Raw genomic sequence first — 15035 nt, 5'->3', positions numbered from 1 at the left:
GAGTGAGAGGTCATCGCTCTCCTTCCCGGAATTTACGGGAATTAGGTGACTTACGTGTGCAGATGTGGTGCCAACTTCCTCCAGTGACCTAACAAGACCTCATCGCTTCCATGCCATGATGCGTCACCACTATCATCTGAGCCGTGGCGGCTCATATCGATAGTGCCACTCTGGTGGTTTATCTTTCCTGCCACGGTCAGGACGGTAAGCAGCGCCCTCTGCGGCCTACGCGAGGAGTAACGAGGCAAGGTCCTGTGGGGGGGGGTGTGCTCCGGGACGTGGTGGAAGACGGTTGTCGGATTGACACAGCGAGTGTGGGACCGGACCTACCGAATGGAGTTATACAATTTGGCTCTGAACGGAAGGCGCCGTACCAACCAGCGGGCGTCCTGTAATTTGTGTGAAGGAGTAACGATTTTTGCATTGGATGTTCCAGTGGTTCCCGAGAGTTGCGGTGGCTGCTTGCGGAGAAGAGAATTGGTAAGAGCTTGTGTCTACGCTCTTTTCCGTACGATGTTGATGCCTGCCGTTATAAACGGGTGAAAATCAGGTGCTTGTATTGACTATACGGGAACTGGGGATGTATAATTACATTTGTGATTGAGTATCACTAGTACTGTGACAATTTAGAGGCGAAAACTGTGGTGGTTTCATTAGGTCTGGTTCTTTGCTGTGCAACTAAGGGAGTCAGTTATTTGGGGTAACTGAGGGAGCGCCATTATGTTGGTCTAAGTGATACGTTCTCCACGTTTTGTCTATGGCTTTGCGAATCGAAATCGTGGGGGAGTTCACGTGTGAGTAATTTGCTATTGTACTGATGGTTGTGTTGTAAAGACTGTTCGCTGGTGTGTTAAATCACGCGCTGATTTGTAGCCAGTCTAAGCAGAAGTTACCATTGATAATTGCTTACGTGCTACGGTTCTTCTGATTGGCGTTGTTTGTCTTTTGATTGTGGGTGCGCTCACGTTTAAAAAAAAAATTACGGCTACTATTCATAAGGGTTGTCTAGTAAGGAAATTGCATAAGCTTCTATCATATGCTGGTCTGTTTGTCTATCACATTGGCTTTTTATGCAGTAACTGAAGGAATGTGTATGGTGGTTCAAGATTGTAGGCTGACTAATATTTGAACTGGTGTTGAGGTTAAGGGCGAGATCAGCATCCCGCAAACCCGCACGCTGCGCGTGGTTAAATGTTTCGCTATTGGGGAGCCGGCTCTCTGTTCTTGGATTTTGTAAGGATACGTGATGAGTGCATTGCTGTAGTTTTTCGCGTGCTAAATTGCGGGGTGTCGGTGCCGTCCTACGGCTAGACTTGTGATGTATTTTTTATGTTGAAAGGGAAGTAACTGTACCAAGCTTAAGAGAGCTTTTAGTTTGTTTTAGGTCTGTACATGGAATGATGTTGATACACTCCTGGAAATGGAAAAAAGAACACATTGACACCGGTGTGTCAGACCCACCATACTTGCTTCGGACACTGCGAGAGGGCTGTACAAGCAATGATCACACGCACGGCACAGCGGACACACCAGAAACCGCGGTGTTGGCCGTCGAATGGCGCTAGCTGCGCAGCATTTGTGCACCGCCGCCGTCAGCGTCAGCCAGTTTGCCGTGGCATACGGAGCTCCATCGCAGTCTTTAACACTGGTAGCATGCCAAGACAGCGTGGACGTGAACCGTATGTGCAGTTGACGGACTTTGAGCGAGGGCGTATAGTGGGCATGCGGGAGGCCGGGTGGACGTACCGCCGAATTGCTCAACACGTGGGGCGTGAGGTCTCCACAGTACATCGATGTTGTCGCCAGTGGTCGGCGGAAGGTGCACGTGCCCGTCGACCTGGGACCGGACCGCAGCGACGCACGGATGCACGCCAAGACCGTAGGATCCTACGCAGTGCCGTAGGGGACCGCACCGCCACTTCCCAGCAAATTAGGGACACTGTTGCTCCTGGGGTATCGGCGAGGACCATTCGCAACCGTCTCCATGAAGCTGGGCTACGGTCCCGCACACCGTTAGGCCGTCTTCCGCTCACGCCCCAACATCGTGCAGCCGCCTCCAGTGGTGTCGCGACAGGCGTGAATGGAGGGACGAATGGAGACGTGTCGTCTTCAGCGATGAGAGTCGCTTCTGCCTTGGTGCCAATGATGGTCGTATGCGTGTTTGGCGCCGTGCAGGTGAGCGCCACAATCAGGACTGCATACGACCGAGGCACACAGGGCCAACAGCCGGCATCATGGTGTGGGGAGCGATCTCCTACACTGGCCGTACACCACTGGTGATCGTCGAGGGGACACTGAATAGTGCACGGTACATCCAAACCGTCATCGAACCCATCGTTCTACCATTCCTAGACCGGCAAGGGAACTTGCTGTTCCAACAGGACAATGCACGTCCGCATGTATCCCGTGCCACCCAACGTGCTCTAGAAGGTGTAAGTCAACTACCCTGGCCTGCAAGATCTCCGGATCTGTCCGCCATTGAGCATGTTTGGGACTGGATGAAGCGTCGTCTCACGCGGTCTGCACGTCCAGCACGAACGCTGGTCCAACTGAGGCGCCAGGTGGAAATGGCATGGCAAGCCGTTCCACAGGACTACATCCAGCATCTCTACGATCGTCTCCATGGGAGAATAGCAGCCTGCATTGCTGTGAAAGGTGGATATACACTGTACTAGTGCCGACATTGTGCATGCTCTGTTGCCTGTGTCTATGTGCCTGTGGTTCTGTCAGTGTGATCATGTGATGTATCTGACCCCAGGAATGTGTCAATATAGTTTCCCCTTCCTGGGACAATGAATTCACGGTGTTCTTATTTCAGTTTCCAGGAGTGTATTTTGTCGATTGTGGCAATAACTTCCTGTGTGGGGAGATCCTCTGAGGGACTTGTATTGTACTGTTGCAGTGCAGTCCATCTGAAACGTGCTGCTTAAAACTTGGGACTGCAGCTCTCTGATGTTATATATTACTGTTTAATCTTAAATGTCTTGGATGTAATATGGTTGTTGAGGATTATGTAATTAATTTTGATCGCTGGTTCCTTAAAGGAAGTATTTCGTTTTAAAAAATGTGCTCCGTCAGAGCCTATTTAAATATGATTTTAACTTATCATTCAAATTTTTTAGTCTTGCTTTCTTAATAGGCTTTCAGTCTAATGATTGCTACTTGCCTGTATAAATGTTTGAGTGACTTGAAGGAAAAGAATATTATTTTGCAATTTGTACTGATTGTTCCTTTTGGGTAATTCCTGACTTAAGTGTTCAGTAAATGAGTGTCTAGTCAACGGCGATGCACTGTTCTATTGCTAGCCTACCCCTTCCGCTCCACAGCCTATAGAGCTGCTTTGTGTCAAAATTGTGTTCAGAACACCCCTCTGACCTGACACCTCATTGCCAAAGGTAAACATACCGGCTATTAGGTAGCTGGTCTTAATGTAGTGGCTGATTAGTGTATCTTTTCAATCCGCTGGGGATACACTCTTAACAATCTGAATAATATTCCCTCAATGTTGTCCTCAATAAATTCGCCATTTATTTTTTTCTTCTCAGAAAAGTGAGTTGTCACCAATATGAGGCAACAGATGCAGCATGTCCAGCTTGTTTGGGCAATTCTCCGAAAGAACCGTCCCGCCACTCGAAAGGCCATAATTTGACTCCTTTCAAAGTCGCTCAGTTGGCCGTAGGAAGAACGAGTGCGCCCCCATGGTAAGGTTGCCTGCTTGTTTCACACGTTCGCTCCACACTGAACCTTCTGGTTTTGAGGATTCACTATTAAAGGCTAGACACAGAAACAATTATCAGTACATCTACTACCCCCCCCCCTCCCCTCCCAGGTGGCATAAGCCGTCATGAGTACAAAATCGACGGCATGTTTCCAGGTTGTACTGGTTCTTTATTTACGTGACCATTACGGCACTCCAACCCCAGTTCTCGATACCGGTAATATCGTACGACATATTTTGTGACAATATTCACATTTGGTTTTATTAATGTGTAGGTACTCCGATGTGTCGATATATTACAGTGATATGGTTCTTGTGTGTATTCATTTCTGTGAGACTGTCATAATCTTTGACTTACTTGTAATCGTTCTGGCGCGAATGCACACAGAGCAGTCTTTGTTTCACTTTGCAGAAGGTAAGTTATTTCGCTTTGTAAAAGAACAGTCAAGTCTTGTGTTTGGTTAAAGTGGAAATTAAATATATGAAGATTGATACAAAACTGTTTGTTGATGATGTGACAATTATGAAGTATATGTGAATTTACATGAAGTTCAATAAAAATGTGGATCGTGAATACCAAGTCAAAAATTATTTCTACCATACCATTGTTCTGATGTGGGATTGTTTGATCATTGAGAATTTCCTGAAAAACGCATATGTTAGGTCTTCAAATATTGCTAAAATACAGATCTGGACCTTGTAGCAGTCAAAGTGGAATGACTCTGGAATCAACAAGATGAGCCATAACAACTTCGACGAAATCTACGTGGGAATCCACTCAAGATAAGTGCCAAAATTAATGACTTTTTTAAAGTGACTGCATTATTTCCATTCTGACGATACTATCCACACTCAATAACTTTGTTGTTGCCCGATAAAGCGAACATATGCTGCGTGAGCAACATTATTAATCTGATTTCTAACCTACTTTGCAAGTGGTGGTATTGTTAGAAGGTGTACTGATTTCTCTTCCGGCACTGTACATTGGGCTGTTCCTAGGTTTCAGTTGTAGAGGCGTCCTTGAATTGGTCCTTGTCTCTTACATTTCTTATTGAGCAGGTGGTTAACAAGCGTTTATGTTGGTCCATGAACACGCCAAGGTACACTGCGGTATCAGCGGCCTGTTCCACAGGGTGAGTAGCATGTCTGTGTGAACCTGCTGTCTCTTCCTGGTCGTATTTCTGTGGCGGAAAAGTGCCGTCTGAGTTTTGGTTGGATTAGATCTGATCCATCATTTTGTCATACGTGTGTGCAGTTTGTGGAGGTATGTAGTAGTCTTACGCTGTATGTCTTTGTTCAAAATGTGTGTGAAATCTTATGGGACTTAGCTGCTAAGGTCATCAGTCCCTAAGCTTACACACTACTTAAATTATCCGAAGGACAAACACACACCCATGCCCGAGGGAGGACTCGATCCTCCACCGGGACCAGCCGCACAGTCCGTGACTGCAGCGCCTTAGACCGCTCGGCTAATCCCGCGGCTGTGTCTCTTTGCGTTGGGAACAGTGTGCCAGTGCGCGGTATCGTCCGCGTATAGCGCGACTGTTTCGTCAAGTGTCGTCGTGGTGGGATGTCTGCTGTATGCAGCGCATACAGTGACGGGGAGAGGATGCCTCCTTGTGGGTCGTCGGGTGGGTAGGGTCCAGTATTTACTCCTGGATGGTGCCAGGCTTAAATACTAGACCTGATCCGCCCAAGCACCTGTCTCAGGGAGCACCTTAAGGAGACAGCGAGTCACCCCGGCGAAATATCGGGCGAGAACGTTGTGAACAGCCGGCCAGTTGAAGACTGTCCAACGTAGGCTATTGTGCTCACCACAGGTGAGGAGGAGCTGGAAGAAGACCCCGAGCGCGCCTCTAATCTGCTTCTCGGCGATCTCGCCCGTGTAGATGGGCACGGCCCCGCAGAAGGCGCCGCCGCAGAAGCCGGTGAGGACGCGGCCGGCGAGCAGCATGGGCAGCGCGCGGCCGAAGGCGACGAGCGCCCAGCCGACGGCGCAGGGTGGGCCCAGCGCCAGCATGACGGGCCGCCGCCCCCAGCGGCCCACCGTGAGCGCCGTCACCAGCATGGCCGGCACGGCCGCCAGCGGCGTCACCCCCGCCACCCACGACACCTCCTCCACAGCCAGGCCCAGCTCGCCGCTCAGGTGCTCCGACGCCGGCGACGACCAGCCCAGCGCAGAGCCGAACGTCCACGGGCCCAGCGCCGCTGGCCGGAGAGAACGATGCAGTCGTTAGCGATTCAAAAAAAATGGTTCAAGTGGCTCTGAGCACTATGGGACTTAACATATGAGGTCATCAGTCCCCTAGACATAGAACTACGTAAACCTAACTAACCTAAGGACATCACACTCATCCATGGCCAAAGCAGGATTCGAACCTGCGACCGTAGCAGCCGCTTGGTTCCGGACTGAAGCGCCTAGAACCGCTCGGCCACCGCGGCCGGCCGTTTGGGTTCATTCCAGTGCTTCTGGGCAGCGTTAACTGTGGTACGAAAACAAGATAAAAAAGCGAGCACGGTTAAAATTTCTCAGCTTGGCTAATTAACGCTTTTGCTTTTGTGGACACGTATACACGTTTTGTTACGCCATGTCCCAGGTGTTGTGAGGGTGTATACGCCTGCCGTTTGGTTTTTCCCATGAGAGATACGTAAAAAGGCAGAATGCGTCGCTGTGGTCGGCAACGCCTATATAAGACAAGAGTCTGGCCCAGTTGTTATATCACCTGCTGCTGCTACAATGGCGGATTATAAGTATTTAAGTGAGTTTTGAAAGTGGTGTTACAGTCGGCGCACGAGCGATGGGACACAGCGTCTCCGAGATACCGATGAAGCTTGGATTCCTCCGTACGACAATTTCACGAGTGTATCGTGAATATCAGGACTCCGGTAAAAAATCAATCTCTCACATCGCTGCGGCAGGAAAAATATCCTGCAAGAACGGGAACAACGACCACTGAAGAGAGTCGTTCAACGTGACGCAAGTGCAACCCTTCCGCACATTGCTGTAGATTTCAATGCTGGGCCATCAACAAGTGTCAGCGTGTGAACCATTCAACGAAACTTCGTCCATATGAGCTTTCGGAGGCGAAGGCCCTCTCGTGTACTCTTCATGACTGCACGACACAAAACCTTACGTCTCGCCTGGGCCCGTCAACACCGGCATCTTAATGCTGATGACTGGAAACATGTTGCCTGGTTGGACGAGTCTCGTTTCAGATTGTATCCTGCGGATGAGCGTGTACGGGTATGGATACAACCTCATGAATCCATGGACCCCGCACGTCAGCAGGGGACCGTTCAGGGAATAATCAATAATTCAAGAATAGTCTTAATCGCATTTATTATTGTTATAATACGCCAACCGGTTTCAACCCGACGTAGGGGTCATCTTCTGGGCGTTTACACCATTGGTCGACTGCTGGTGGTGTCACTCCTGTCTACATAACGGCAGGAAACTATCGTTGTCTGGTTGAAACCGGTTGGCGGTATTATAACAATAATAAGTGTGATTAAGACTGTTTTTGAATTATTGATGAACCATACCAATCAATGCTTCTCTCCACAACCATGTTGTCCAAAAAAGACTGTTCAAGGAGACCAATGACCTCAGCAGTTTGGTCCCTTAGGAATTCACACACATTTTAAAATTTGGCTGTTCAAGCTGGTGGCGGCTCTATAATGGCGTGGGGCGTGTGCAGTTGGAGTGATATGGGACCACTGATACGCCTAGGTATGACTCTGACAGCTGACACGTACGTAAGCATCCTGTCTGATCACATGCATCCATTCGTGTCCGTCATGTTTCGGCACTTCTGCCTATTAACCTTTCCGCTACTATGGACACGTATAAACGACTCGCTACGCCATTCCCCAGGTGTTGTGAACGCGCTTATTTGCGTCGTTTGGGTTTTCTCACAGTGCTATGAACGTCTGAATACGTCCTGAGCCTGCTGCAGACTAGTTACTTCATATTTCGGTGAATAAAAGAGTTTCGAGTATTTATCACACATTACATGCTATCATCTGCAGGAAACTTCATTTTCGATATCTGGAACAGTTTGTGAGGTATGACGACTGCTATGACCACATGATTCGCAATGCGCAAGGCCGTGAATCACTTGTCATGTGCGACCATTCTTCAAATATAAAACTCACTAAATAAGATATCCTTCTGCTCTCAATTTTAAATAATATTTATGTATGCTATCTACATTTCATTCCCTGCAATGTATGAGTTAAAATCAACCATACGCAAGGTTTTCACAACATGTGTTTACGTCTGCGAACTGTTTAAAATTTAGTGCATAGTTTTACTTAATATGATTCAGTGCAGGAAATATGACGAATAACGAAAATAAATTCAGTTCTTTATCGAATCAAGATATCAGAATGTAAGACGTGCAAAAATGAAACTTTTTATTTAATAGTTTTCCAAAAATCAAATGATAAGTATTTCATATGAGCCGGAATGAAATCCCTCAGCGCAGCCCATGTTCCACTTAATTTGATTCACTGCAGTAGGTATAACGGATAACGGAAATAAATTCTGTTCTTTATGCAGTGAAGATCTAATAATTTTCGAAAAATTGGATAATACCATATCTGTCGTAATGCCGCCCCTCAGCACTTGCACCAGCATTTGAGGAGGAGTACAGCCACAACAAAAGCATGGAATGCAAAGAGCTTGTCCGTATCGGCGAAAGGGTTAACATACAATGGAGGAAAAGGAAAGTATTACACCTGAACAAATCTTCACCAAATGCTACCAAACTGATATTCTAGTATTCCCAGCTCTTTAGCGAGATCTACCAATGTTTCCTCGTTTTGTTTACAATATGCGAGGCCTCCATTAGCCGAGTCTCATATCCACTACTTCTGAGGATACACAGTGGGGACGGCCAAGATCTCAGCTCGCGTGTAGTACTCGTGCACACGTGCCAATCCCTCTCACCCACGTGTGCACTTCGTCCTCTACCATGCTACGCTATCTGACAAGGGCCGTACGAACTTCCCCTCGGAGATTTGATTCGTATTGAAAGGGAATCTAGGGCACGAATAATACTTTAACAGATGTAAACAAGAAAACGCAACTGTCAACCGTTTTTCGAGAAAATCGAATCAGAAAGTTTTAGACGTGCTTACATATTTTGCATTGTCGGTGACATTCAAGCAGTCCCTCGTCGAGTGAGAACCTAGGTTCAGAACGATCTCCCAGTCACCCGCCCTCCCGGTGCGAAGAACTTTCATCCCTTTTTTGCATTGTTTACCCCACGCAACCATACGGAGATACATCATCCAGACGTTAACCGCAGAACGGTTCGGGGGTGCATTCACGTACCCATTACACCATCGAACGTGTCTGCACTCTGGTACGTCGTTGTAAACGGCAAACTACCGACCAATCGTCGTTTTCATCAAATAGGACTGGCTGCTTCGCCACTTTACTCTGACTGTCAACTCGACGACACCGGCGAACATCATCTTACGTACCCCCTGAACCGGGACATTTGGCTTCTCTTTCAACGCGTCGTGGGCTGTTACTTCTGCGCCAAGCCAACGTCGCTTACCCCGGAGTTTCTGTTGTTACCTCAGACTATACACTATCCTCTTGTGAAACATCACGCACTCATCTACTTTCGAGGACAGGTTTTAGAATACCTCTTTCACAATGGTCCACATACTGTCCCCGAGTTCTGGAATCGGGTTGTGATCGCGCACAGTATGCTCACGCGGTCACCCCACTACAGACCTACGCAAGACACCTCTAAAGCTTTTTTCTTGACCCTCCCCCCTTCCCCAGTCGCACACTTTGGATATGCCCTGTCTCCCGTTATCATGACGCACCTTCCACGGTAATTTTCACCACCATATACAGGCCAACAAACGAATATAATACAAGAAAAATCCTCCATTCATGATTGTTGGGATCTCCTATCCCTCATTCCTAAAGCCCTTAAGAATTGACGCTCGAATAATTGCCCCTTTCATTTATCTTAGTTTTCTTACGTGGGGAGTAGTTTTAGCTGTATCTAGAATGGCAACGCCTAAGGAGGGATAAGTTTAGTTTGTTTGGTAGAGTCTCAAGTGGCGGTGCCCCGTACGGTTAATCCTGCTTTCTTTGTTTTGTTTTTTTAGGTACCCTTAAAGCACCAAACAAACGTCACCAAAAAAAGACCGAGTAAGTGCGTACTTTCTATGCACGAGAACTTTCTATCAAATGAGTAAAGTCATTTCGTTTGTATAATTTTATTTACATTTCTGACTAGTGTAGTACGTAATCTATGAATGCCTGTATGAATGATCACAGAAATATAGAAAAGAATAATTATTGTGACATACACCACGTGTGGTGAAAGCCGAATTTTTCAATGTGTACGATTTTTCAACGTGTCTACTGCAAAATAAACATGCTTCTTTTTCACAAGCGGTCCTGGTCATCACACAATTGAGCGGAGTACCACACATATCGAAGCCCATCACCAGATATTGGTACGGATTACTCATGGTGTACGATTGATTCAACTTTTATGGAGTCTTCTCCAGAAGCTCTCTATTCTGTTCGATAAATTAAGTGTAATTTCGTAGTCCTTTTATAAGGTTCTTCGTCACTCGATAAAAATAAACGTCACAAGATTTCACCAGCGGAGTACATTTACGAGGAATTACTGTAGTACTGCAACGTTGGCATAATAACGTGGAAATGACAAAAAGGTACTGGTAGTCAGATTCGATGCAGGGACCTCACGGCTATTAAAGTAATCAGGTCGTTGGTACGTCCCATGTAAGTGCCACCCGACGTGGCCGAGCGGTTCTAGGCGCTTCAGTCTGGAACCGCGCGACCGCTACGTGACTTATCTCGGCCATATCGCGTGAACGTTCTGCATAAAGCTGGTTTTGCTCAGCAGAACCACCATTTAAGTGTTGAATCATATGCACGTTGACGCCGTTCCCATTGACGTCCTGTGTCTTCAGCCTCCGAGAGAGAGTTTTCATGTCATAGGTGGGGCCAGCCGGTGTGGCCGAGCGGTTCTAGGCGCTTCAGTTCGGAACCGCGCGACTGCTGCGATCGCAGGTTCGAATCCTGCCTCGGGCATGGATGTATGTGATTTCCTTAGGTTAGTTAGGTTTAAGTAGTTCTAAGTTCTAGGGTACTGATGACCTCAGATGTTAAGTCCCATAGTGCTCAGAGCCATTTTCATAGGTGGGTAACATTGAGACTACATGGACCCCCTGTTGCGCCATGTCTTTATTTACCAAGCGGACAACTCCTATGGTAAGGGCAATGCTATGGGTCAATGGTAAGTATTCCACATGTTCCGCTACTGCTCTTTCACATAACAGTATGGTTGTCCATACCTTGCAGCATTTGGATCTTTACCGGTGTGCTAACACCATTGATGGTAACAGTACCAATTCGATAGGCGTGGGACACCGTATCTGCTGTGCCCTGCTAGAATGTCACACACCACACTGGCAATGGAACATTCTTCCCAGAATGGGACCACAATACACCACCTCATTGGACGCTGTGAAAGAGGTTCCCTCCCGACTGATTGTTCGTGGGAGCCAGTGACCGAAAGGCCACCTCTTGCATCTCGCCAGTCTGGTCCATTTCTCGTGCCTCATTCCCCATTGAATTGATGGGAACGCTCGTTGTTGACAGGCATTCGTCTCTACTACTGACAGATAAGACGCCATCCTGTTGCATAGTCGTCTCCATCGCTTCTCCTAGAGGTTGTGCCTCCTCCCCCCTCCCCCCCCCTCCCCCCATGGGCTGTGTGTGTGACTTATCCTTGCCAGCCAATGGAAACAAATTGTAATCATTCCCACTATCTTTGTCACCACATTTGCGGCTCCTTCCGCTTCCTTTGCGACCATTGATTTCATAGCCGCGTCTCCACGTCTGCAGAGGGATGCTCTTCAGTGCGATCCTCTCGCGGACCCACTTCCAAACTCCACACCCACACTCCCGTCGACTTGCGTAAACGATAACCGTCAGGGGATCGACGAATGAGTCTTTTGCAAGCCGCTCCTTCTGTAAGTTTGACGTATACGACGCTGGACGCTATGAACAGGCTCCCGTGGATCTAGATTCACCCGATCAAGCATTAAGCGTTCGATTTCGTGAGCTTTCGGTCTTGTGTATTGTGCTTGGAACGTTACGATCGTCGCCTAACGGCAAGAAAGAGTCATCTCGATATGTGATAATCAATACACCGACGGAGTGCGGTCGTAGTGCTAGGCACGTCCCAGCCGCTACAGCGCCGAAGACGTACTGTACTTGCTCAGCCACGGTCTCCTTGAATCCTAGCGACTACACAGAGTATGCAAGCACCCCTAAATTTTCAAGCTCGATTTTCTCGAAAACTGTTGACAGCTGCGTCTTCCTGTTTACATATGTTGAAGTTCTATCGTTCCTTCCACACCCTGTCAGAAGGAATCATATCGGTGATGGGACGTTTATACTCTGCACTTGTGAGCGGGAAGAGGAGGAAACCGAGGGGGGGGGGGGGGGGGACTGTGAAAGCGTAGCATGCTTTATTTCAGACTTCGTACTTCCCAACAACACAAAGCATAAACAAAATAAACCTTCAGTATTATTTAATTATTTTTGGACCGTTGAAGACACAACAGAATTTATGTCTGTGACAGACTGTCGACATACGGACATATCAAACTCTCGTAGATCTTCGTCATTCAGGTTTCAACCGTGTATTTATTTTCAAAGAATATTCTTAAGAATTTATTTTATTTACTAGCGATTCATCAAGAACATTAACACATTCAATCACACTATGTAACCGTGGAAGTAGTTGCCAGGGAGTAACTGATGAAATCATAACCAAATTGTTTTAACAAATGGGAATTTTATTCACTTTACTAGTCCCTAAAAGCATTTTTTAAAAGAAACAGATTTAAAATTATAATCAGAAAGCACCCTCTAAATATCAAGTTACAATTTATTCAGAGACAGAAAGAAACAAGTCTTGACTTATGAGCTTTAGGGCAGAGAACCTTCCCGCTCCCTTTTGACACGGCCGTAGGTATGACCGCTCACAACAGCCTCTGAAAGTCTACACTGGTGCAAATCTGTAACACACCAGATTACTTTAAACTAAAAGTTTTAACAACTTACACAAGCGCACAAACTATGCACCCCCGTAGGAGGGATGGAAATGATACAAAACAGAAAAAAAAAATATTAATTTTGCCACAGAAGGTGCTACTTGATTTTAACTTCTAAGAAAGTCTTACGGTGAAAGGGTCGAAACTTTGTATACTAAAATGATCATTTAAATAAAAGCGCATGAAATGCAATCTTATATAAAATTCTACAGGGTTGGCCAAACAAGTTAAGATGCTCTACAATACACAGACACCACCTCTCAAGAACACAGACACCACCTCTCAAGATGATAGGCAAGATCAAAACATGTTTCAGGAATTTGGCCGTTACACTCCAAGCAATAAAATCGTTAACACACCAAATCCGACCAACATGACAGAGGCAGCTCCGAACGACAGACAGACACTAACTGCCTAACAAATGCGGACGAGAGACAGACGAACAAGCTGGGGACGAGAGACTGACCAAGAAAACAAGTAGAATTTCACAAGAGTAAATCACAAATATATAACCAATCACTTAACTTCTAGTAAACTGCGATTTCTCGAGAAGACCTGGAGCAGCACCCCCAAATCGCTCTCCCGAACCGTCCGCAGCCAGCCGCTTCAACGGACGCAGGAAGGCGCGCTGATCTCCCGTCTCACGGCGCCGCAGCTCGCATCGGCCAGACCGATGTCGTGCGTTGACTCCTGTTGCTCTCGTGTCGACCGGTAAGCCACTACCCTCGCTATACGCCGCGGCCCACTGGACTGACGTGGCGATCTCACATGCGACGACGCTCAAGACGGACAAGTCATCTTGTGTCTCAGTGCACGACCGACCAACCGATCGATCCAAGCGCCAATGACCATTGCCTGAGCGAACTCGAGCAGACTGGCGGCCTAACGCGCAAACTCAGATGCAGGAACTAAGCCCCGACCGGGCGACCACTCGCTGAGTCCTCTTACTGGCTGAGTGGAAAGACTCTCACCTTGCCGGCTTTGAAGGTTGATCCGAACGACCGACATACTAGCACTCCGGATGGCAGACACTAACTGCCTAACAAATGCAGACGAGAGACAGACTAGCAACTGGTGATGCGAGACTGTCCCAGACTGACCAACTGACGAGCTGATAGCGCCCCTTAATTGCACATGAACAGGCAACCTTTCCCCTTTCCCACCAGAGGGAGACACCAAAGCTGCGATTGCCACAGCGGCGCCGCCGCCAGAAACGGAGGGCGACTGCTTCACACTACGCGCTGCGGGGCGCTCTTCAAAACAGCAATTTTTACCACAGCTCAACGTTGTCATGCAGTCATGATTTATTTAGTTCTATAAGCTAAAAGCCTTTCACACACATATATTGATCGAAACATGGCATCACGTTTGCCAACCGTTGTATGCAGACTTGGAACCTCTTCCCAGGAAAACCACGTAGAACTCCCGAACACTTATAACCTAAAGGATTTTGTCTTTTAAACGGCACATACACTGTAAAGTGCAAATACACATGCAAGTGTAGTGAAAAATCATCTCGGAAAGACGTCACAGACAGATGTATGATTAGCGATGTCCTCAAAAATTTACAAAGGTATTAACGAAATTCTTTCAGTGCCACAACGGAGTGATCAAAATTCACGATTTCTTTAAAGCTAGTGAACTCAGTGAAAAGGACGGTGTTCCCTGTCAGAAGTTGACTCTTCCACAAAGAGTATTTTTCTTAATGCACCCACTTTCTCCATCAAATCAGAAGTAAGTTGCTTGTAGACCTGCAATATCTTACCAAGGGCACTCAGCAATCAGTTCTATTTAAAATTCTAGATCTGCAAAACATTCTGGAGATTCAAAGTTTCGTTTTCGCTTTCCTTTTTCCTTCATATATTCAACAACACTGTGTCTTAAACCGGAAACTTGTTCTAGGCATGTCCTTTGACTTAGCCAATGTACGTTTCAGTAATATATATCGTCCCCATATGCTCCGCACATTTCCATCATACACTGTTGCTACTAACACCCTAATAACGGGTGAGACATCAGAAAATATACTAATTGCACTACTCAAGTAGAAGGGCAAAGCAGGTTCTCACCCACATTTGACATCAAATTGATAATAAATTAATGATTTGATCAATAAATTACCCCAACACCTCAAAAGTCAAGTGTTTTCCTCAGCTAGTACGTGGACCCTACATCCTCCCTCCCTCCCATT

General features: G+C 47.0%; 1 protein-coding gene across 1 annotated transcript in view; it reads right to left on the bottom strand.

Moving 5' to 3' along the window:
* Positions 1–13980, bottom strand: part of LOC124606060 (facilitated trehalose transporter Tret1-like) — a 57080-nt gene extending 43100 nt beyond the window's left edge. Inside the window, 4 exon segments of the mRNA XM_047138022.1 lie at positions 5534–5926; positions 11075–11168; positions 13905–13915; positions 13953–13980. Coding sequence (XP_046993978.1) covers positions 5534–5926; positions 11075–11168; positions 13905–13915; positions 13953–13980 — 526 coding nt within the window.
* Between the last annotated feature and the right edge of the window lie 1055 nt (positions 13981–15035).

The sequence above is a fragment of the Schistocerca americana genome, chromosome 3 (genome assembly GCF_021461395.2).
Source record: "Schistocerca americana isolate TAMUIC-IGC-003095 chromosome 3, iqSchAmer2.1, whole genome shotgun sequence".
In the NCBI taxonomy this organism is placed as follows: domain Eukaryota; kingdom Metazoa; phylum Arthropoda; class Insecta; order Orthoptera; family Acrididae; genus Schistocerca; species Schistocerca americana.
This window is presented reverse-complemented; position numbering and strand designations above follow the sequence as displayed.